Here is a 22472-nt window from a genome sequence, read left to right as displayed (position 1 = left end):
TTGTTTCCAGTATCAGATTTCATCTTGTGGAGTTGTTCTCCAGTCGAACAAACATGACTTGTCTTCAAGGAGACAACAGAGGTCCGTTCTGCTGTTGTTTGACGACTCATAAAGATCATCGCATGTAAGAGGAAGCACAGACAAATTTCGATACTGTTGTGAAACATTTAGAATATTCTAACACTTATCGACAGAAAGAAGACAAGTTATACTCTACATTAAAATCTTTATCTGGCAAAACAGGTCTGCATTCAGTAGACTCTGAGATCACAAGTAGATGACTTTATTATTACTTTTTATGAATGTAGCTAAGTGAAAGTAAGTCGTGCCAAAGTTGTGTAATAAAATCAGCCACAAACCACGTTTTAATAAACGTTATGTGACAGACATGTATGGCATGATAATGACTTTAAATAAAAATCATACATGGTTTTTAAAATTATTTCAAGTACTTCATAAATCTAGATTTATGGAAGAGTGGCAGAAAGAAGGCAATTATTAAAAGAAAGCCATAAGAAGTCTCATCAGTTTTTCTTGAGCCATGTGGGGAAACAGCAAACATGTGGAACAAGGTGCTCTGGTCAGATAAGACCACAGTAAGAGCAAAGTTGAATTTTTTGGCCAATGCGCAAAATGCTATATGTGTCAGGAAACTGCACACCTTCCCGGACACACCATCCCAAGGGAGAAACACGGTGGTGGCAGCATCATGCTCTACAAATGCTTTTCTTCAAAGGGGACAGGGAAGCTGGATTTGATAAGAAGATGGATGGATGTTTCCTTAAAGAAAACATGTGAGCGACTGCACAAGACTTTAGACTGGGGCAGAGGTTCCCCTTTGAACTGGTAAATGACCCTAATTGTAAGGCAAGAGCTACAATAGAATGGTTTAGGTCAAACCATGTTAATGTGTCAGAATAGATCAGTGAATGTCCAAACCTTAATCTGATTAAGGGTCTGTGGCAACACTTGAAAATGTCCACGCATGCTCTGCAAAGAATAGTAATCATTCTTCTAGAGGTCTGGATATGGTTGAAGATAAAACATGCACTCTACATGCGACCTCTAGTGGTATTAATTCGCCAAACCTGAGATTTGTGAAGCCTTAGATCAATGATCCCTCTGACTGATTAATTATTAGAACCAGCTGTCAGTCAACAGTGCCCCGGTTTCAAATCTGGCTGTTGGTAAAACACAACAGTAAGCCCTCTTTAGTTATTTATAAGTTAAAAGTAGGGGCATTAATATAACATTGTTGACTTAAACTGAGAGAGAAGCTTATTGGCTGCAGTTTTCTTTATGCCCTCTGGCACCAAATTTATATTGGTTCTATGCTTTCTCCTCTCGCAATTGTATATCAAATAGAGGTTATTTGACACATCCTACCTCCACCATCATGAGCATAAAGTTCTTTAAGACTTCTTTCTTACTTGTCTCACAGTTGTCACAAGATTCGGTGATAACCTATAAATTCTGCCTTAGTGATGATAATATATCATTCTTTTTTTTATTTGAACATTTCCAATTATGTAAGTATATATTGACATTAACAGTCATTTAAAAATCTAAGTATATCCCATGATTCACTAGCATGTAGAACCACCTTATGAATTGAAGTATTTTTTTGCAGTATGACTTTTTAAGTCACTAACACTGTGGGGGGTTCCGGCCCACTCTTCTTTACAACATTCCTTAGCTGGGAAGAGCAATTTATGCTTATATGCTATTTGGCTCTTTCCAACCATTTCACTTTGATATCATCTGTTCAGCAGACGTGTCTTGACATTTATTTGTTGAAGTTGTTCTACCATATTCTTTTTATATAATGGTTTTCTCCTGTCAACCTTCCAAACAGGCCATATTTGTGTCTTCCACTTAGGAATAAATGTTCTTGCTGTAGAATGGTGGACTTTGAATGCTTTGGAAACCGCATTATTACCCCTCTCAGATTCATTAACAGCAGCCATCGCTTCTCTGTGGTCATTGCTGATGCATTTCCCACTTGGCATTGTGTTAACACATACCCGTATGCACCAGACCAGCAAAATTTCTGGAGCTTGTCACATAGGAGCATTGCTGCTACGTTTCCTCGTAGATCCTATGGAAGCAGGAAGGTTGTACTTAGTTTTGACTGTCTGCAGCTTACAAGGAACAAGGCCCTTAGGCTCCTTTTGCAACTAGAACAAGAGGCTTACAAAAAACTGCAAATAAAGTAAAAAAGTAATTCTTCTTCTCTATACACGTGGTTTATGTCTACGGTTAAGAAATGTGGAACAAATGTGCTAACCAACATAAAAGCCTGCCAGGAGTGGTTTTAGGGCATGACTGCTTCATCATGAAAGAAACATGAGTGGCTCAACATAATTTATTTCCATTTTATGTTAAAATGTACAGAGTTTTTGCTAAGAAAGAAAAAAATAAAATAAAAAAATAAAACAAATGAATAAATTGAAATACACACAGGGACAGAGTAGAGAGCTGAGGCGGCTGAGCACGACTCAACCTTCACTGTGCGCTCTGCTGTTACCCCGTCTCTTTATTTTTTCTCTCTTAGCATACAACGCAACATGTACAATTACAAAGGATACAAAAAGGGAAGCAATATAAACAGACAAATATACCGAGCTCATTTGTACATGCCTCTTAAATGTAAGGACGTCATCCTATACACACACAATTAAAAAAAGAAAAACAAACAAAACGAAAACAATGCCAAGTGACCTTTAGATATTTGTAGTCCTTTTGTTTAAAATAGCATTAATATACTACACAAAGATAGAAAAACTCTAGAGATGAGATGGAATGGAGAGGTTAAAGGCATCTTAAAGTCCCTAAAAGTGAGTGGTAGATTTTTACATTTTGAATTTCTTAGTAATTATCCAAGAGACAAGCTAAAAAAAATGTTTTTTTTGTTTCCAGAAACAGAAGTGGGGAAAAAAAAAAATGACAGTACCAATATCAATGTCAGAATTTCCTTTTTATATTATAGAAAAACATCTTCTCTACAATAGTTTTCTAAAGACAAAAAGAGTCAGCTTGTGTCATAAAAGAAAGCTGCCCAGTCTGATAAAATTCAGAAATCAAGTGACAAAAGAAATGAGTACAGAACAGAGCAATACACTCAAAAGAAAGTATGCATGTAGGAAAGAAAAAAAACCCAAACTCTTCTTTCGACTTTGAATACTGGTACATGGAGTGACAGGATCCGGTTTGCACGCCTGTCGTTTGAACGCCATCGCCACAGGGAGCAGGAACACTCCCTTGTCTCTGACCCTGCTTTAACTTAAGCGCGCCTCCGACTGAGAGCTGATCCGAGCACTAGATCGGGCATTTTAGGCACACCTTTCACAAAGGCTGGATGTCTGCTGCCATTCATCTAGTCAATGGGAGTGCAGAAAGAAATACTACAGTTTAAACTAAATAACCAGAAGCAGGCTCCTGAACCTCTTTGGGAAGAGGTGAGGGCAGCTTGTATGGACTCTTTATTTGGAGCAGGTGAACTCTGCATTCTCTAAACTGCTAAAAAAGGCTGACACTGTACAACGTCTTTCAGTGGAGTGGGGACAAAAAGAGCTGAATGTTAGACATTCCTGAGCTAGCCACCGATTGGCAACAGCTAGTCAGTGTGTGTTGATGTTATGCGTGTGTGTGTGTGTTAGTGTACATGTATTGTGTGTAGGGAAGTACCAGAATATTTACATCTAAAATGTTTCCAAGTGGCAGCAAACTGGAAAATAATGCTACTTGTTTCTCTTATGGATATATAATAGACAGGAACACATTTGTCTCTTCTGTGTCTCTGCCTTGTTTTTTTGGTACAACACTGTCCATCTGGGAAGACGGAGACTCCAGAAACAGCTCTAACACAACGTCAGACGCCTGGGGAGAGGCCCCGCTCCGAGGCTTTGCAGGAACCGTCGTCTGGCCGAGCTGCCTTGGAGATGCCCAGCAGGTGTGTCACCATTTCAGAATGTCACACATATAAAGACAAAAGCATATAAGAGGTTGGACTGCACACAAGTATTCCAAAAAAAACAACAAAAACGACAAGAAAAATAATATTTAACATTATGTTTAACAAAACAGTCCACCTACAAGTTTTCATGGTCTCTTTTTTTAAGATAAGGCTTCCTATATCAATTAAAAGATTGTGTGCATGGTTGGATATATTCAGTTAACCATTATTCGTTTCATTCGCAGTCTGTTGGAGCAAGGAATTCCTGTATTGTCACTCTGGGTCATTTGTTTGGTCATTTTTGACGTCCCGTTCTCTCTGGCAGGGCATCGGGAAAAGAAGGAAACTGTACCCACGTTTGCCTCTTTGCATGACCCGGCCTGATTACAGCCCTGCAGAGCTGAGGTCCGGTGTACACGTTCGATCCCGAATCCCAAACACAGCCAGCTGGAGGGAGAACCAAGCCTAAATAAAAACTGGACAAAAATGACTGCACTGAGCAACAGGAAATCCAAACACACCCTGCCTCCGATCACCTAGCCTCCCTGGTGCCTGCAGAGGCACCGGACCAGGCAAAGGGAGTGATTGATATTTAAAATACAGCGAGCATCAGCTCTGGTCCCACGTCTCCGCTACCTGCTCGCAGCTGCTCATCTGCTCATGTACGGCGACTGCTTTGGAACTCCAGCATAGCTGTGATGGGAAGGGCCCGTGTACATCATGTTGCTATGATGATTGGGCTGCATAGGCTGCTGGGGGTAACCCTGCCCTCCCATCATGCCCATCTGCATCTGCATGGGGTATTGAGCTGGCTGATTAATGTAGGGGGGATTGCTGTGGTAGCCACTGTTCATCATACTCTGAGGCATTCTGTAACCAGCCGACATAGCGTTCAAAGGAGTCATGTTCATGGAATTGTACGCTGTCGGCGTAGGCATGAGATTAGGCATCATGCCGCGTTGCACTGCCAATGTCCGGGGGGTGCCCTGCATGGCAACAGCCCCCGAGCTGCGGCCATAGAGCTGTTGCTGGTGCGGGGCTGGCGCCAGCTGCTGGGTGGCTTTGGACCGGATGGAGATGTGGCCTTTAACCGTTGCCATCTGGCCCTGCAGCCGGTGTGATTGTGGAGGCCCGAGGCTGATGTTGGTGGCTGGCATGTTGCACTGGAGCTGCAGCGAGCTCAGATTCATGGAGCCAGAACTTAGGTTGGCAGGCGAGGTCATGGTGGGCTGGCCCTGAGGAAGAGTGTGGGGTGAGGGGGCCAGTCCGGGGTTGGAGAGAGAAACGCTGGTGGCATACGATGTGACGGAGGCAGAGTGCGAGTAGGACATGGCGTGAGGGTCCATGATAGTGTTGGTGAGCTGCTGGAGCTTTGCCAGGCTGAATGTTGCAGTGGACTGGGGGTAGCTGCCTGTCCCAAAGTCCTGACCCATGCGCTCATAGAGGGCCCTGCCTCCTCCTCCTCCTCCACTCTCTGGGATCTCCATGATCATGGGTGTGGAGGCGAAGCCGTTGCCCATGCTGCACTGGGACAAAGCCTGCTGCTGCGGTGGAGGCTGGGCTGAAGCTTGGGGTTGAGGGTTGGGGGTTTGCTGCTGCTGAGGAGGCTGCTGGGGAACCTTTTTCTGGGACTGAGGTTGCTGCTGCTGCTGGTTGGTGCTGGGAGGCCTCTCGATCACACCGCAGCTCTGAGGGGACTTAATACCACAGCTGGGGGTGTTGGAAGGCGGTGGAGGTGGTGGAGGCTGGGGCACGGCACCGCCCACATTACCAGCTCCTGGTCCACTGTTGGGTCCTTGACCAGTTTGCTGAATGAGGCTACAGCTGCCCATGCCCAACTGGGACCCCCCATTGGCTGTGGAGGATGTGAGGCTGGGAGCTTGCACAAAGGAACAACTGTTGGACTGAGAGGAGGAGGAAGATGGAGTGACTGAGGTGGAGGAGGAGGAAGAAGAGGATGATGAAGTTGCAGAGGGTCCTGCCACAACAGCACCTGACATCGCCCCTCCATTACCCCCATTGCCTGTTCCGTTTCCCCCACTGCCCATGGTGGAGTCGTAGCTGCTTGGGTTGTCGTAATTCTCTGTCGTGCTTTCGATGCTGCCCAGGTCACTGAAGCCACTGTCGACAACCTGCTGTGAGTGATCTGACACCGACGGCACATCCATCATGGGAGATGTTTCCATGTTCTGCTGGGACGGGGCAGACAGCGAACTGGGATGTTCTGGTGTGATTTGGGTGTACCCACTCCCAGCACTCCCACTACTGCCTGTGGATGCAGTGGGGCCAGGGGTCCCCCCCCTCTGTCCGGCTGGCGATGTCTCCACAATGCCCGAGGACAACCCCGGGCTGTTGACTGAGCGGACAGACTGGTTGGGCAGAGGAGGCACTGGGGGGTTGGGGAGAGGGCTGCTGTGTTGTGAGGCTCCACACTCCTCTACTAAAGGTAGCCCTTCCTCCTCATTCTCTGCTGTGTGGCTATAACTCTGTAGGGTGCGGCAGGCGGCTAAGGTCTCCTCACAGTCTTGGTAGGCCCCATGGTGTGGCTGTGGCTCAGCCTCGTCCTCCTGGGCTTCCCCCTGCGTCAGGGACTGCACAGCCTGCATTGTCTCCAGGTCCAGCTCATTGGAGTGTTGATGTTGGTGGTGTGGATGGTGCTGTCCCAACTCTTCTTTATATTCAGAATGCTGATGTGGGTGGGAGTGTGGATGCTGGGGTTCCATCAACAGCGTGACGTCTTTGTTGTCCGGGTGCAGGGACTCTAGCTGCATGTTTTCTGAAGGAACGGACATGGCCGTGACCGTTTCCACTGCTGCAGCGGCTGCAGCAGACTCCTCCTGCTCCCTGCGTCGCCTCTCTTCCTGCAGTGGGTCAGCAGAAGGAGGTGGAGACTTGGCTTCCTGTACCTCCTTCTCAGCCTCCTCCTCCTCTTCTTCCTCCTGCTTGCTGACATAGTTTGCCACCACGCTGTTGTCCATGTCTAAAAAAGCCTCACCACCTTGGGGCTCTTCTTTGACTGGAGGAGAGTTTGCTGGCGAGGTGGGCTCATCCTCCTCCTCCTCGTCTTCTTCTTCATCATCGGAGTCTTGTCTTTTTCTGGGCTTGCAGCTGTTACTCTTGTCTTCTAAATGCCCATCACCTTCATCGTCTGCATCGTGCTCTTCGCTCCGCCTGCTACCAGAACCTGGTGTGACAGCTGCGCGCCTGGTGACACTACTGCCTCCACTGCCACTTTCCTCTTCCTCCCCATCTTCATTGTCCTCATCATCCTCCCCGTCTCCTATTTCCGCATCCTGAGGCTGGGAATGTGGGGCTCGTGGCCCTGACGCTGAGGAGGAAGAAGAGAGAGGGAGAAGGGGACGGGATGGTGGACGTATGGGCTTGTCTTCCACCCATGCAGTTTCAATGTCCTCTTCCTCATCTTCTTCATCCTCATCATCTTGCTCGGAGGTGGGAGGGGGTTTGGGGGCAGGCTGTGGTGGCTGGTGGAGGGAGCGGTTCTTTGGCGGCCTCCCTCGCCTTTTGGGCACTTTCTGTTCAGCAGGTTTAGGGAAATAATCATCGTCTTCATCAGAGTCTTTTTGTTTGGTAGTTTCGTTGATTCGCAGACTGGTGGTAGTGTGGTCTTCTCTGTAGAGCAGCTCAGAATCTTTGTGCAGCCGCTGTCTTTCCTTCTCCTGCTTCTCAGCCTCCTCCCGTTGAAGATACCAGCTACGGGGTTTGCGCCCAGGCTTCATTTTGATTTTGGGGGTGTGTGAATCCCCACTTTGGACCTGGCTATCGTCTTGGTTGGGCCCACAGCCAGATTTTCCAGGCCCGCATTTTGTCCAGTGCTGTGGTTTGCGGCTCTTTCCTTTTGGCCAGCCCTTCTTCTTCTTGATGGGGACATCTGGGTTGACCATTGGCAACTCTGATGGCTTTACTGCCAGAGCAGATACAGGTTTCAGCACAGGTGTTAGTTCTGAGAAGGCAAAAACAAAAGCTAGAATTTGATAAGAGAAACGTACCAGTAAATTATACAAAACTCTCCATGTCTTTCATGAAAACCTAGCTTGCTTACCATCGTCCTCTGAATCAGAGAGGTTGGAGTGGCGGGCTTTCTTGGGAGTTGGCTCAGACAATCTCAGAGCAGATCTTGCTGGGGGATAGCGACGCAGTGGGTGGCCCAGGGATGTTTCCTCTACAAGTCTAGGCATAGGCCTCTCAGAGTCTGAGTCCACAAAGGGCTCATCCAATACCTCTGTGGTCTCAGAAATGGTCTCTGTCACCACGCTGCTTTGTGGGTGACTGCTGCGACGAAAACGAGGCCTCTTTAGGGGCTTCTAGGAAGATACAGTGTAATTTATTTAGACATGCCTCTGAATCTCTGTCTCAAGTGGCAGTTTGTAGCAGATTACAACTAGAAATGCACCAATCTGAATTTTGTAAGTTCTGTTGTTCTGTTTTGTAAAGCTCTGATCTGCCAATGCAGATTTTGGCCGATTCAGATTTTTCTTTAAGATTTCTAATATAGAATAAATAGACATGCAAACAGGATTCATGCTATTAATTAATTAATTAATTACAATAGCCATCCCAAGAACCCGCCCGGTATGAGCAGCAAGAAAGTATGGCAACCCACCATACTGGATACCATAGGTGTAGACTGTCATCCAGGACATGACAATCCATAGTGCTTAAAGAAAAGGAAGCAGGACTCCTTTTTACTTCAACAGAAGCCCAGCTTCCTTCTACGGAATCTGGAAATCTAAAATGTTACTTTTATAAAGAATTGATATGGTTTAAAAATCCTCCTTCAATGTTAAAACGTCTTGCTTTGCTTCCTTTACAAGAGACGAATGCAGCAGTACTGGAAAAGGATGGACAGCGAGACAACGTGCTGCTGTGTTCACACACACACACACACTAACTGAAGATTTAATTCAGATCACATATAGGATGGTAAATCATATGTTTAGGGGACACCGCTTCCCTCTCTGTCATGCGCTGGACAGTCCGTTAGCTTTTTCACTGCAAGAAAACCAAGACCCACGTTTTCCGGCAGACCAGAGTTCAGTCGAGGAGTCACACCTGCCCAAACGAACTGGACTATCTGTAAAAATGAACTCCAGTCCACTTAAAGCAGACCAAACAGCTCTGGTGTGAAAGCAGCCTTGAAATGTCTTTAGCATGTTATATTATCACTGTGGTTACTGGCTTAGCAGTACTAAATAACCCAGAGAATGTAGATCCTTCCCTTAACTATGAGATGTTTAAAAGGGTGCCAACATTTCCAAATCCAGCAAGACTGAGGTAAAAAGAATAAAATAGAGCAACGTTGCTCCATTTAGCCTTGCTGTTATTAACTGAAGGTCTTGCTCTGTCTCACACTGAATAAACAGAAGACAAATCAGAAAATACAAATTTAAATAGCTTCTTCCATCTTTACATTTTCTATGACTTCATTTTACATACCTGACTGATATTTAAAATAACTATTCTTCCCTCAGTGACAGCATCCACAGCAAAGAGTAGCAATATCAGTACAATCTGGTAATGCTTAGGTATGGTGTGCTCACTGATTGGATTTTAGACTTTTAAGAGGACAGTCGTCCCATCCGGATCAAAGGCTGATCTCTTGGTGCATCTCTAATTATAACAGCTTCAGTCAGTTCCTTACCTTGCATTTAAGCCCTATTGCTGGCTTGGTGAGGATGGGTGGCGAGCAAGCCCTCCCCTCATCATCATCATCCTCCTCCTCCTCCTCGTCGACATCACTACTGTCACTGAAACAGCTTTTGTCGGCAGACGTTGCATTATTTAACCTGGATAGGACGGACTGTGTCAGCCCCCCTCCAGGCCCATCTGGAAGTCTAGGCTTCGGGCCCCTTTTCTTTCTCGGCGGTCGCCCTCTTCGTGTTGTAGGGGTTATTGAAGGGTGCCTGGCCAAGTCCAGTGAAGGAAAAGCTGAGGTGTCTCCTTGCCTATCCATTGAGAAAAGGGAAGGTGGGCTGCTGCAAGAGGCTTCTGTCCTTCCTTCCCCTGGTGTCTCCTCATCCTCATCATCCTCGTCTTCCATGTGGCGGATCTTTGGGGGACGTCCGACACGTGTGCTGTTTTTTATCTTGCCCCAGGGGCAGTTTTTAGGCGGACGCCCCCTGGGCCGTCGCTCACCGTTTGACGGTGGAGGAGGATGCACTGGATCTGAGACAAATGGCGGACCATGGACAGAGGGAGACGTCGGAGAGCTTTGGCTGATGGGGAACCCCAGGAAGCCCTTTCTTTCTTCGTCCTCTACACTCATTTGCCACGGTGCTGTTTGAACCTTGTGGCTTGGTTTGATCTGTTTCAATTTTGCAAAAATAAAAATCAATCAGAAAGATTGAACAGCATGGTAGAAATCATATCAACTCCACAATTTCATCAGGTCTACCTCCTTATGAATGTCATCCTCCAGTTCTTCCTCCTCCCCTTCTTCTTCCTCCTCCTCTCCATCCGTTTCAGAGACAACAGTGTTTGTAACAATGACTGGGGTCCAGCGGAGACACTCGGGATCAACTTCCAGCTGACGTGGCCGAGCTCTAAGACGAGCCATGTGATTAGCCACCACCTTCTCCCTTCGCATCAACACAAGGCTGCAAGTAAACATTACAAAGAGCGTTACAGTTCTGCATTTTCAAATAGAACTTGGATGGCTTACCAACACCCTTCGTTTAAGGTGAAGTTTTAACAATTAGCTGATAACAGCAACAACGTTGCACAAAAATGTACACTAGCTCACTGAGATAATGCCAAGACGTGCAAACAGTAATCAAAGTAAAGGGCGGTTAGTTTGAAGAGTGTAAAATATAAAAAACATTGAGTTATTTTGTTGGCTACATAATTCTAAATACTTCGCTTCATAGTTTTTATGTCATCACTATGTAGCTACAATGTAGAAAGTATTAAAAATAAAGAAAAGCCATTGAATGACAAATGTGTGTCCAAACCTCTGACTGGTGGTTTACTTCAAAAGTCAGACTCATCTTTCCATTAAATTCTTTTAGCGTGAGCGTCGCCTGGCAATCAGATCTCCTTCTCTGAATTAACTTCTCTGCTAAGAGTAACACCTGATTCTTTCAGAAAGATCATTACAGATTATTACAATATACAACAACTTGGAAATGTGAGAGGTGCCTCAGACCGCTTGAGTATTTCAAAGTTGTGAAGCTTTGACTTGTTTGTGCTCTAAATCAAAAGAGTAATTCAAATGTCATCTCTGACCCGTCTCCTCGCTGCTCCAGCATGTTGAGGCTGTGGAGGGTCGTGGTGATGTCCTGCGGGCAGATCCCTGTCTTTTTGCTGAGCTGTCGTATGGTGATCTGTCGGTCGCGGACCTCGTGGAGACACTCTAGTACCACACTGCGCCAGTAAGCCATATAAGACAGCCGACCCAGGTCAGACAGAGGCTTCTCTGGGGAGCCTGGTTGTCCTTCCCTCTTTGACAATAAGTAGCCTAAAAAGGAAAGGAAAAAACATGCTACGAGTCAAATATTAAGATTTCATGTGTGAAAGCAGGATAGACAACAATACTAAAGGTTAGCGCTGTATTTTGGTAAAGACTGGTATCCTTACTGAAGTCGATGAGAAAGCGTCCATAGCCCTTGCGCTGGTATTGTGGAAGAATCATGATGCATGATACGTTGTATTTCTGTTGACAATGCTTCTCCTGGAGAAGAGCAGAGTACATATATTAGCAAACAATGCTGTGGATGTACATTATGGTGTTGATTCTGGTGTGTTGTTGTTCTTACAGGGGTAGGAAGTGAATGAGCGAACCTTTAATATGACCTGCACGGATTTATTTCTGTAGACTGTAAAGTGGGACTACAGCATTTTTTTATTTCCTTTAATCCGGTTCTTTTAAAGCTCATAAAATGCTTGCAGAATTATTCAATTCCCTTTGAACAAGTTCACATTTTGTCAAGTCACAACCACACACTCAGCTGTATTTTATGGGACAAGTCAAAACAAACTAGTGCATAGATGTAAAGGGTTTATTTTTTACAAACAAATATCTGAAAAGTGTGGCAGGCACTAGGCCGGTCCATTCTGAAACATGAATAGGACAATTGTCCTGCTGGAAGGTGGACCTCTGTTCCAGTCTTTTGCAACCACTAATAGGCAGCCATGACTTTATGGGATTCTTCTTAAATAAAATTGATTCTATTAAAAAGAAAATCTTTGACATACTCCCAAAGATGATTACTTCATCCTCAGCAAGTGAGACAACATTGGAAATAACTGCAGAATCTGATTTGTGTTTGGACTGTTTTGATCCTGTGAAGCTTCCTGAGTTATCAGAAATATTAGCTTCATCTAAACCTTCAACTTGTATGTTAGACCCAATCCCAACCAAATGATTTAAGGAAGTGTTCCCTCTGATTACCAGCCCCATTTTAGATATGATTAATCTATCTTTAGTAAATGGATATGTACCACAAGCTTTTAAGTTAGCTGTAATTAAACCTTTACTTAAGAAACCTTCGCTTGATCGAGATGACTTGAAAAATTACAGACCTATATCCAATCTTCCATTCTTATCTAAAATTCTTGAGAAAATAGTTGCTAATCAAATGTGTGAACATTTACACAGCAATGATCTGTTTGAAGAGTTTCAGTCAGACTTCAGAGCTCATCATAGCACTGAAACAGCTCTGCTGAAAGTCACTAATGATATTCTTATGGCCTCAGATAATGGACTTGTGTCTGTTCTGGTTCTGTTAGATCTCAGTGCTGCATTTGATACGTTCAATCACGAAATTCTCTTAGAAAGGCTGGAATATGCTGTAGTGATCAGGGGAACAGCGCTAGGCTGGTTTAAATCTTATCTGTCTGACAGATTCCAGTTTGTTCATGTAAATGATAAATCATCTTTAAACTCCAGGGTTAATTGTGGAGTACCACAGGGTTCAGTACTTGGGCCAATTCTCTTTACTATATATATGCTTCCAATAGGTCAAATTATCACGCAGCATAGGATACATTTTCACTGTTACGCTGATGATACTCAGCTTTACTTATCCATAAATCCTGATGAGCCCAACCAGTTAGATAGAATACAAGCATGTCTTGAAGACATAAAAACTTGGATGACGTTAAATGTTTTGCTTCTAAATTCAGACAAGACAGAAGTTGTCGTCTTTGGACCGGAGTCTTTAAAAAAGAAACTGCTTAGTCAATCACTTAACCTGGATGGCATTAAATTGACCTCCGATAATAAAGTAAAAACCTTGGTGTTATCTTTGAGCAGGACATGTCATTTAAATCCCATATTAAACAAGTTTCTAGGATTTCTTTTTTTCATCTCCGGAACATTGCCAAAATTAGAAATATCCTATCCAGGAGTGACGCTGAAAAACTAGTCCATGCATTTGTTACTTCAAGGCTGGACTATTGTAATTCGTTACTATCAGAATGTCCACAAAATGCAGTTACAAGCCTTCAGCTGATTCAAAATGCTGCAGCAAGAGTTCTGATGAAAATTAAAAAGAGAGATCATATTTCTCCTATTTTAGCTTCCCTTCATTGGCTCCCTGTTAAGTCCAGAATAGAATTTAAAATTCTCCTCCTCACATATAAAGCCCTTAATGATCTAGCTCCAGAGATCTGATTGTTCCATATGTTCCTAACAGAGCACTTTGTTCTCAGACTGCAGATTTACTGGTGGTTCCTAGAGTCTCTAGAAGTAGAATGGGAGGCAGATCCTTTAGTTATCAGGCTCCTCTCCTGTGGAACCAGCTCCCAGCTTTAGTCCGTGAGGCAGACACCCTGTCTACTTTTAAGGCTAGGCTTAAAACTTTCCTTTTTGATAAAGCTTATAGCTAGAGTGGCTTAGTTTATCCTGAGCTATCTTCCTTATTTTTTACCTCCGTCTTCTTCCCTCCCTGTTGGATGGAGTAAAGGGGAGTCAGGTTTAGCCTCAACCGGCTCAGTTATGGTTGAGGTGCAAACACACCCTCCATTTCTGCTACCTGTGTGACCCCTTCTCTTTTCCAATGGTTATAATCAGTCTGACAGAGGGAGGTATCCCAATCATTGTGTAGTTTTTAGTATAACAATGACCATCAGTGGGACCCTTTGTGAGGTGCCTTGAGACGACATTGTTGTAAATAAGCACCGTTTAACTAAATAATCTGAACTGAAACTATCTGTGTAGTTATGCTGCTATAGGCTGAGGCTGCTGGAGGACATAAGGACCACTTTCACCCTCTTCACTACATTCTCACACTACTCTCAAATTTTGCATTATTTGCTGTTATTTCAGCTTTTAACCTTGTTCTCTCTTTTCTCTTCCTAGAAGCTACACCTGGCCTGGCTCTGTGTCTACCTGTGACACCTTTCTGGAGAGGAGAATTGTCCGAGCTTCTGCTGGCAACAACTTAATGCTCACCCTCTACAGATGATCCACATAGCCCTGTCTTTTAGTGTTTAACCCTTTCTCTGTCCTAGACATGGCAATTGACTGAGCTTTTACTGTAACTAATTATATGTGCTCTCTTTCAGACTCTAACCTTGAAAACTGGCTCAGAGTTTATCTGTTCTTTCTTTCTAAGTGAAACGACTAAAGGAGCGACATCCATTAACATTTACTTTTCCTTCCCATAGAACTGCTCCTGGATCAGTGCTTCTGTGTTCTTTTTGTGTCTCTGCTCTGTTCACTCAAACCCCCAGTCGGTCGTGGCAGATGGCCGCTCACACTGAGCCTGGTTTTGCTGGAGGTTTCTTCCTGTTAAAAGGGAGTTTTTCCTCTCCACTGTCGCTACATGCATGCTCAGTATGAGGGATTGCTGCAAAGTCAACGCCAGTGACTGTCCACTGCCTCTACATGCTCATCCGGGAGGAGGGAATGCTGCAAGTCACTGACTGGATGCAATCTGCTGGGTTTCCTTAGATAGAAAAGCTTTTTATCCAATTTGAATAAAAAGCTAACTCCGACTGCACTGTTCAATTGTTAGGATTAATTGGAATGTATGTACCTGACTGTTGTGAAGTGCCTTGAGACAACATGTGTCGTGAATTGGCGTTATATAAATAAACTGAATTGAATTGTCTTCAACTATTGCTCTGTATTTAGCTCAACTGATGTTCTCATTCACCTTGATAAGCTTTGATCAGCTTTCCCAGCTGAAGAAAAGCATCCCCCCTCAGCTTCATGCTGCCACCACCATGTTTGCAGTGTTAATTTTCTTCAACACCGAGTTCTGCATGTAGGCCAGAAAGTTCAATACTGGTTTGATCTGACCAGAGAACCTTCCATGTTTGGTGTGTCCCCTGCATGATTTGGGGCAAACTGCAAATGAGTCTTCTTATGACAACTGTCACGCTTCCATAAGGGCTACCTTTGTGGAAAGGACAACTACCTGTTGTCCTTTCCAGGGATTCTCCCACCTGAGCTATGGATCTCCTGAGTTCCTCCTGAGTTACCAAAGGCATCCTGCTTAGTGCTCTCTTTCCCTGTTTCCTTGCAATTGTGCTGTACTCTTTTCATTTTCAGATGATGGATTGAACAGTGTTTGGGATACTGCTTTATAACTAAATCCTACTTTAAACTTTCATATTAACTTCTACAAGTGTGAGCTTGTTTGTGCACCAGTTTAACTGGATAGATGTATTTATCTCGTGAAAAGCAAAAGAGCGAGATGTAGAGTTGCGCACAAAATGAGGCTTCAGATGAGATGTTTTGAATCCTGTGTACCTTGGAGAAGTAGCCAACGAGATGGCAACCTTTGCTGTCATTCTGTGTGAGGACGTAGAAAAGGAAGGGCTCTACATCATAGTAAAGGGTCTTGTGGTCCAGGAACAGCTTGGCCAACAGACACAGGTTCTGACAGTAGATTGTGCTCACGTTCCCATCAACCTGGGGCACGATGAGAGGGAAAAACAGCAATTATTTGTCCAGTCTCTGAAACTGTAAGGTAGAAACCATCTCGTCTTTAAACTGCACCTAAAGAGAGTGAAGGTGAATGGAGAGGACTTAAAATAAGGCTATTATCTTTGCAGCCTCTCCAAAGACGAGTATTTGACCAAGGAGCAATTATTAGACATTGAAATACAAAGAAAATGTAACAAAGCAATGCTTAATATTTTGAGAATGTGCATGTTTGGGTTGTATGGTTAAAGGTACAGCAGAGCTCTCTCTCCGTCTGACACAGAACTGTATAACAACACTAAGTCATTACATCCCTGTCTGGTTTTGAATTCAGCAAATGACACCCAGGCATATTCTCTGAACACCTTCTCACCTCAAACACAGAAACATCGTCCTTCCTGTAGATCTCATTGGCTGGAGGGTGGAACCAGTTACATTTCCTCATGTGCTGGTAGAGGATGCTGCGGCTCTTCATGTAGCGCAAGCAGAACTCGCACAGGTATAGTTTGGGGAGTCTGGAAGGGGAAACATAAAGATAGATGGGAAGTTGGTGGTTAAAGGTGAAACAAGTCGATTCCCAGAAAAAGACGGAAAGCTGATGGGTGATTCTATCAACTTATAGCACTTTAGAAACAAAACTGCCCACCTGCTCCTGGCTGGTTACATGCCTAAGTAAATGGAACTGTATACTGAGACTCCTAAAGTTGAAGGTAATTCCTACAACTATGTGTACAAATGTGAGCCAAGTACATGTTGTGTTTGCTTACCTGCTGTACTCCTGTGGGTACGGAGACGAATACCAAGTCTGGATTTCAAACTGGCCAAATTCGATGACTGATGGACAGCGCATCTGTGGGTCTGGTGGACCCGTGACCCCAACTTTCTGTTTGGTTAAACCACAGAGGGAAGATTTGTAAGGTCAACTCTAAGGTTGTGACTGTCACAATTAGCCGATCATCGGTCAGACAGATGGTAAATATACACCAAGAAATCTGCTGGTGGATCAATTAGTGACCGATTGCCCAGGAACTAAAACTCTGATCCATTTCCTAACAGTGAGCACACCATAGATATTAACCATCTACCAGATAAACCTACCTAATGAATGTACTGAATATCAGTATTTACTTGTGTAACTGTTTAAGGAAAACAGGATGTTGGAAATTAGTTGTTTTGAGTTAATTGTACAACAGCAAAAGGGGTGGGGTTAAATAAGTTGTACTTCCACCCACTCCTTTTTGAACATGGGGATATCTGTTGTAGTCAAAAAAAAAAAACGTTTTTCTCTTTCATTGTTGTAAACTTTTATGCTAATTGCATGTTTGAAATAAACGTTTCAAATTCAACTAGAGAAATTTCAGCCGATAACAGGAAGGAGGCTGAACATAGTCTAGCTGTTTTTTCCATTTGATCAGTCCAATTCTATGTCATGGAAAATACAAGATTTGGAAATGTTGATAATCTTTAGTAAATGTCAGTTATTGTGTGTGCGTATAGTTTTAACTGCTAATAAAAGATGCTAATGGCATCAAAATGTTAAGTGCTTGCTCATAGTATGAGGCTGCCTCTGATCCTAGTCACAACAAATTAATGATTAACTAACACATACATGATATCAAGCTGGTCAGATGTTATTTATTTGGGCAGGCATTTACAATTTGAGGTGAGCAAAAAAAAAAAAAAAAAAAATCATTGTGGCCTTTTTGTAAACAAAATATAATTGTTAAGATTAAAGCTGCAAAATCTATCTAAATCACATTTAGATAGATATTGGATATATTTAACTGACATGAATGCCATGTGGCCTGTTGAATGGGCTTTCACCATCCTTGACGGACACGTTATGACACGCTCAAACCTACAGACAGGTTTAAGATGCCATCCTGCAGCTTTAATCCATCAAATCTTTACAGACCAGGGTGAAGAGCCCTGCCTGCTGTTTATGACGATCATGAAGTCGTTTCCATTGCTACTCATCTAAATTAATCACGGTTTTTACAGCTAAGTAACTGCTCTGTCAGCACCAAACACTTAAACACCAGTGTAGGTATTCTGGTCAGGATTCATGTTTTATTAAGGCTTCTGCGATGCTGTCCAAACACCCACCGTCTCATAGGTTTACGGTGACACTTAAGCCCTGGAGATAAAGGAGCAGAATTTATGCTTCATCTCTTTATCTACCGTCTAACCTGTCACGCCACTGACAGTAAATTTTATGAGCCTAACCGAAAAGTGGGAGTGGATGTGTTTACACACAGCAGCCCTGTCTCAAGAAGAAAGCAGAGTTCAAGCAAATTCAAGACAACAATCCAGCAGAATGAGCCTGTAGCAGTTTTCTGTCCTCCTCTGGCCTTTAGCATATTGTGCTTTCATGATCCACCCTCTGAGATCTGTGGGCTCATCTATAGCAAGGGATCCATACCTGAAGCGCCAGCTCCTGGATATGTTTGAACAGTTCAATGTCTTTTTCTGTCAGGTTCTCGTGTCCAGGCAGTTTGTCTTCGTCTTCCCGCCAATCACTGCCGTCCTGATTGTCTGCAAATTGAAACGATAAGCTGACATGAATGCAAGTCCAACAACATCACTGGTGCAAGAGATGCCTCATCACCATTTTCCCAAAGATGAACAAACACACACCATTGTAATGATAAAACAACTAGTTTTTAATGGACTGTTTTATAGATCAGAGAGCTGAAATACCTGAATTAATTTACAAAATTCAGATGCAGCTTAAATTCAGAAAGACAAAAAATGTTCCCTTTACCGTGTGCATTTTACATGGTTTTGTTTAATTAAAGTTGAGCTGCCGTTTCCCACTTTAAATTATAAAAGGAATTTACTTTAAACTATCAGTAATAACAGAATTTATTTGAGGCAATGCTCTCAAATTAAAAAGAAACAAATAACGTACGCAATACACACACAATAGGTTAGACAAGTAGATAAGCTCAGTGGAAAAGATCGGTTTCATGTGTAAGTATCGTCCAATCACCGATCTCCCAAAATTAAGGAAATCGGGGCTGATCGATCGGTGCATCCCTATTAATAACTTCACAAGATTAAAAGGTAATTGACTAAATCAATGCCCTAAAAAGTCTGACTGAGTAAGAATCAACAGCACATCCTAAAGAGTGTAATGTCTGTTAGCTTAAACACTAAAAGCAAAGTATTGTTATGATGTCTCCAATGCTTAATAGGCTCACTACCTCCGTCATCTCCTTCTCCTTTTCGACCAGCTTTCTTCCGAATGCGGCACTGCTGTGAGTAGTCCACCACCTCCTGTCGCGCCTTACGGCCCGCCGGCGATGGAGTGAAGAACTTGGTGAGGGCGTCGATGAGGCCCTTAGTCTTGCTGTTGAAGTGCAGGCTGCTGTTGGACTGTTCGTCGTCTTCGTGCATCGAGAAAAGTAGCCGGTCATCTCCGGGGTAACCTTCACAAGAGGAGCTGGAGGAAGAGTTGGCTGAGGTGGAGCGCTTCCTCCTACCTCGTCCTCCCAGCTTCTTCAAGGGTCGCCCTGGTCTGTGGGGAAAGGGTGGTAGTGGGCTCACGTTAGCCTAGCTGTCAGCCTATTAACTGCATGTGCTGTAGCTGTTTGCCCACTTTACAGTGGTGTAGTGTATACAGACCCTCACAAAAGTATTCAGGCAACTTAAATTTCTAATATATTATAACCGTAAATCCTAATGTAATTTATTGGGATTTCATGCAGTAGACCAAGTGGCGCATACCTGTAAAGTTGTAAATAATCTGAGAGGTGTGCTGTAAATCTGCACGTCAGTCTGTAGGACCACCTGTCTTTAAACATTTAGAAACTGAAATGTTTCTAAATGTGCTGGAACTGAATCACACTGGATTGAGTGTTTCTGTGAATATCGATTTTTTAAGCATCACAGATTCTCAGTTGGATTCTGATCTGGACTGTGACTGGGTCATTCTAACACATGGATATGCTTGGATCTTAAACCATTCTTTCACTCCTCTTCATGTATGTTTAGGGTTGTTGGCCTGATGGGAACCTCCATTACAGTCTCCGGCAGGATCAACCTGTTCTACATACCAGTAAGGTAACCTGCAGTACGATTGGTGCACTGAATTTGAATTGAGTATTTTTTTAAATATACTGTGTACCTGTTCTTGGGCCGTCCCAGCGGTGCGTTGTATCGCCGTTTGATCTGTGCCGCTTTTTCATGTAAAAGAGTCTTTCCCTTATTCCTGGGTTGGCAGATTTGACAAATCCACATGCCTGAGTGAGAAAAAGGAAAAAGCAACGACTAATTGAAGCTGGAACTCAGGGGAATGTTTAACCTCTATTAACCTTTGCATTTTTTTTATTTACTTTCATTTCTCTGTTTCCTTGATCCTGTATGGGTCAGAGTGTAGGAATGTATTGCTTCTTAAAAAGCAAATGAGACTAACTGTGTCTAAGTAATTAGAATAGTAACAGACTAATCTTGAAATGACTCCTCTGCTTTTATTCGCTTACACTTAAAAGGAATTTGTAAATCTGGTTGATAATTTCTCATTTTTCTCATAAGTGTCGTTAGGGAAATAAAGAATAGGCAAGTCAGACCTGAAAAAAAAAACTGGAAATGGGTATGGGCCAAGAAAAGCCCGATCGCTGCATGTCTGTTATTTACCTTTGGGCATCCGTGTAAGTGGAGGATCGCAGCACTCCATGTGGAAGCCCCGGTCACAAGAATCACAGAACAACATGTTATCCTGCAAAGACAAACATTGACACTTTAGATGTGCTTTACAGGATTACTTTTACCACCAAATCTATGCTTATAAAGTCCATATGGGTTTAAGACTCCACACAAAACTGGACCTGATAACAGAAGAAAATGCTCAACATTCATGCAGGGGACTGCATTATTAATAGTTCTGCCCTGACTGACGTTTAGCCTCTTTCTGTGGATCTTTGCAAAAAGTTGTAAAATCACAGTCACAGGATTAAGAAATGCAAATAAATTATTTCATCAAATGTCGCCTGTCTTGACAAGTAGAAAGAGATGAATTATGCAGCTGCAGACGGAAATAGCTCAGCTCCACAGATATGTCTACCAGCAACACTATCTGACACTTAAGATGAATGCACCGAGGGATGCTGTCTGGCTGCCAGTCCACCATGTTTGTTCCTCCACTCACCGCATTCTTTCCTTGATCCTGACAGCTGCTGCAAGTCTTGCATTCAATGCACTGCCACCACAGAGCTTTGACTCGTGCCGTGAGCTCTGGGGAAAACTTGAGACAGGACGGGTGGCCTGCAGGTAGACACACACGCAGATACATGAACAACAGCATCAACATCACACACTGGCTTTTGGTTGCCATTACTGACAGCTGACACTCATGCATGATTGTAAGAATATGAGAGGGGGGGAAAACATCTTTTTGGATTTGAAAGCCATTGGAGAATCAAACTTGGCTGCAAAGTTAGTGTTCAGACATAAATGACAATCTGTCAGAGTTGTGCTTTTCCTCTGCTGTAGGAGGAAAACAAGAGGGCCTTGTCTGGGGTAGAAAGCAGCTGATGGAAGTGGAAGAGCGCAGTCACTCTCCTGCTTTCAGTAGGAATATTTCAGCACAAACTAGATCTTCTTTCCCAAAAGAAAGGAGAGTTAGAGAAATAATCACATTGACCTTTTACATCATAGACAATAACAGTAAAACAAGAAAGATTGGCTTTAGATAAACGTGTGTATTTAGCTTCATTGGTGCTGAAACGGAAGCTAAGAAAACAATAGCTGAAAATAGCTCTACAGGAAACTCATATTCCTGCTGGGGTGATACAACTAGTTTAACCATTTAATTATTAGTTAAGGGAATTACAATAACAAGAGTCGAAGCTGACTGATGACTGGTTTATGCTGCCAATTCAGCATAAATTCAAGCCCTGTGAGACATCTAATTGGTTAACCATGATTATTATCTATAATCATCTTTATTTGCTAGTGCATTTGTACAATCCAAGAAATTTGTCCTCTGCATTTCACCCAACCCAGAGAGAGCTGTGGGCAGCAGCGCAGGCGGGTTAACAGTCTAGCTCGGGGGTCCATAGTGTGGCTCCCTAAGCTTGGGGTACTTTCAGCCTTCCCAGAACACCACTAGGCTGCCACTTCCCATTAGAAGCGATCAGAGATTTAAGTAACAAGAGATGGAAGCATAGAAACTTTCAGTGAAGTGGAAAAAGCTGAAAACAGCTAAACTGTTGGGTGGGAAGATTAAAGATATACAGATTTGGAAAGATTTATTTGTGCCCCTGGTAGAGATGTGTAAACAGCCCTAAAGCCAATTAATCTATTGTTGCAACAGCATCACCTCACACTGAAAAATAAACCGTTAACATATAATTGTTTTTAACCGAATGTGTAGTAGCACAATTATTGGTACCCCTACTGTAAATACTTTGTACTCTTCTCCTTTACCATCGAACAACACTGTGGCATACAGGGAGAGGATTCTCTGATCATTCCTTTGTAGATCATTCGCAGCTCTGGGTCCTTTCAGATGCTCTCTTCTCTTCAGATCAGCTCACCTGTTTTCTACAGGATTTAGGTATGAGACTTCTATGAAAGAAGAGATTTTGGGTCCTGAGTTGGCCATATGTTTCAGACCATTGTTCT

General features: G+C 43.4%; 1 protein-coding gene across 4 annotated transcripts in view; it reads right to left on the bottom strand.

Annotated features, from left to right (window-relative positions):
• Positions 1–2351: 2351 nt before the first annotated feature.
• Positions 2352–22472, bottom strand: part of kat6a (K(lysine) acetyltransferase 6A) — a 37301-nt gene continuing 17180 nt past the window's right edge. For 2 of the 4 annotated variants that reach the window (XM_047380794.1, XM_047380795.1), the window contains exons 4-17: positions 20995–21110; positions 20484–20565; positions 19975–20089; positions 19052–19365; positions 18268–18380; positions 16613–16728; positions 16219–16360; positions 15672–15833; positions 11549–11642; positions 11198–11429; positions 10368–10569; positions 9615–10277; positions 8016–8277; positions 2352–7937 (exon numbers count right to left, since the gene is read on the bottom strand). In XM_047380794.1, coding sequence (XP_047236750.1) covers positions 4606–7937; positions 8016–8277; positions 9615–10277; positions 10368–10569; positions 11198–11429; positions 11549–11642; positions 15672–15833; positions 16219–16360; positions 16613–16728; positions 18268–18380; positions 19052–19365; positions 19975–20089; positions 20484–20565; positions 20995–21110 — 5945 coding nt within the window. In that variant the 3' untranslated portion in view covers positions 2352–4605. The remainder of the gene's footprint in view (positions 7938–8015; positions 8278–9614; positions 10278–10367; positions 10570–11197; positions 11430–11548; positions 11643–15671; positions 15834–16218; positions 16361–16612; positions 16729–18267; positions 18381–19051; positions 19366–19974; positions 20090–20483; positions 20566–20994; positions 21111–22472) is intronic. The other 2 variants (XM_047380796.1, XM_047380798.1) reach the window with 2 other exon arrangements.

This window comes from Girardinichthys multiradiatus, chromosome 12 (genome assembly GCF_021462225.1).
Source record: "Girardinichthys multiradiatus isolate DD_20200921_A chromosome 12, DD_fGirMul_XY1, whole genome shotgun sequence".
In the NCBI taxonomy this organism is placed as follows: Eukaryota; Metazoa; Chordata; class Actinopteri; order Cyprinodontiformes; family Goodeidae; genus Girardinichthys; species Girardinichthys multiradiatus.
This window is presented reverse-complemented; position numbering and strand designations above follow the sequence as displayed.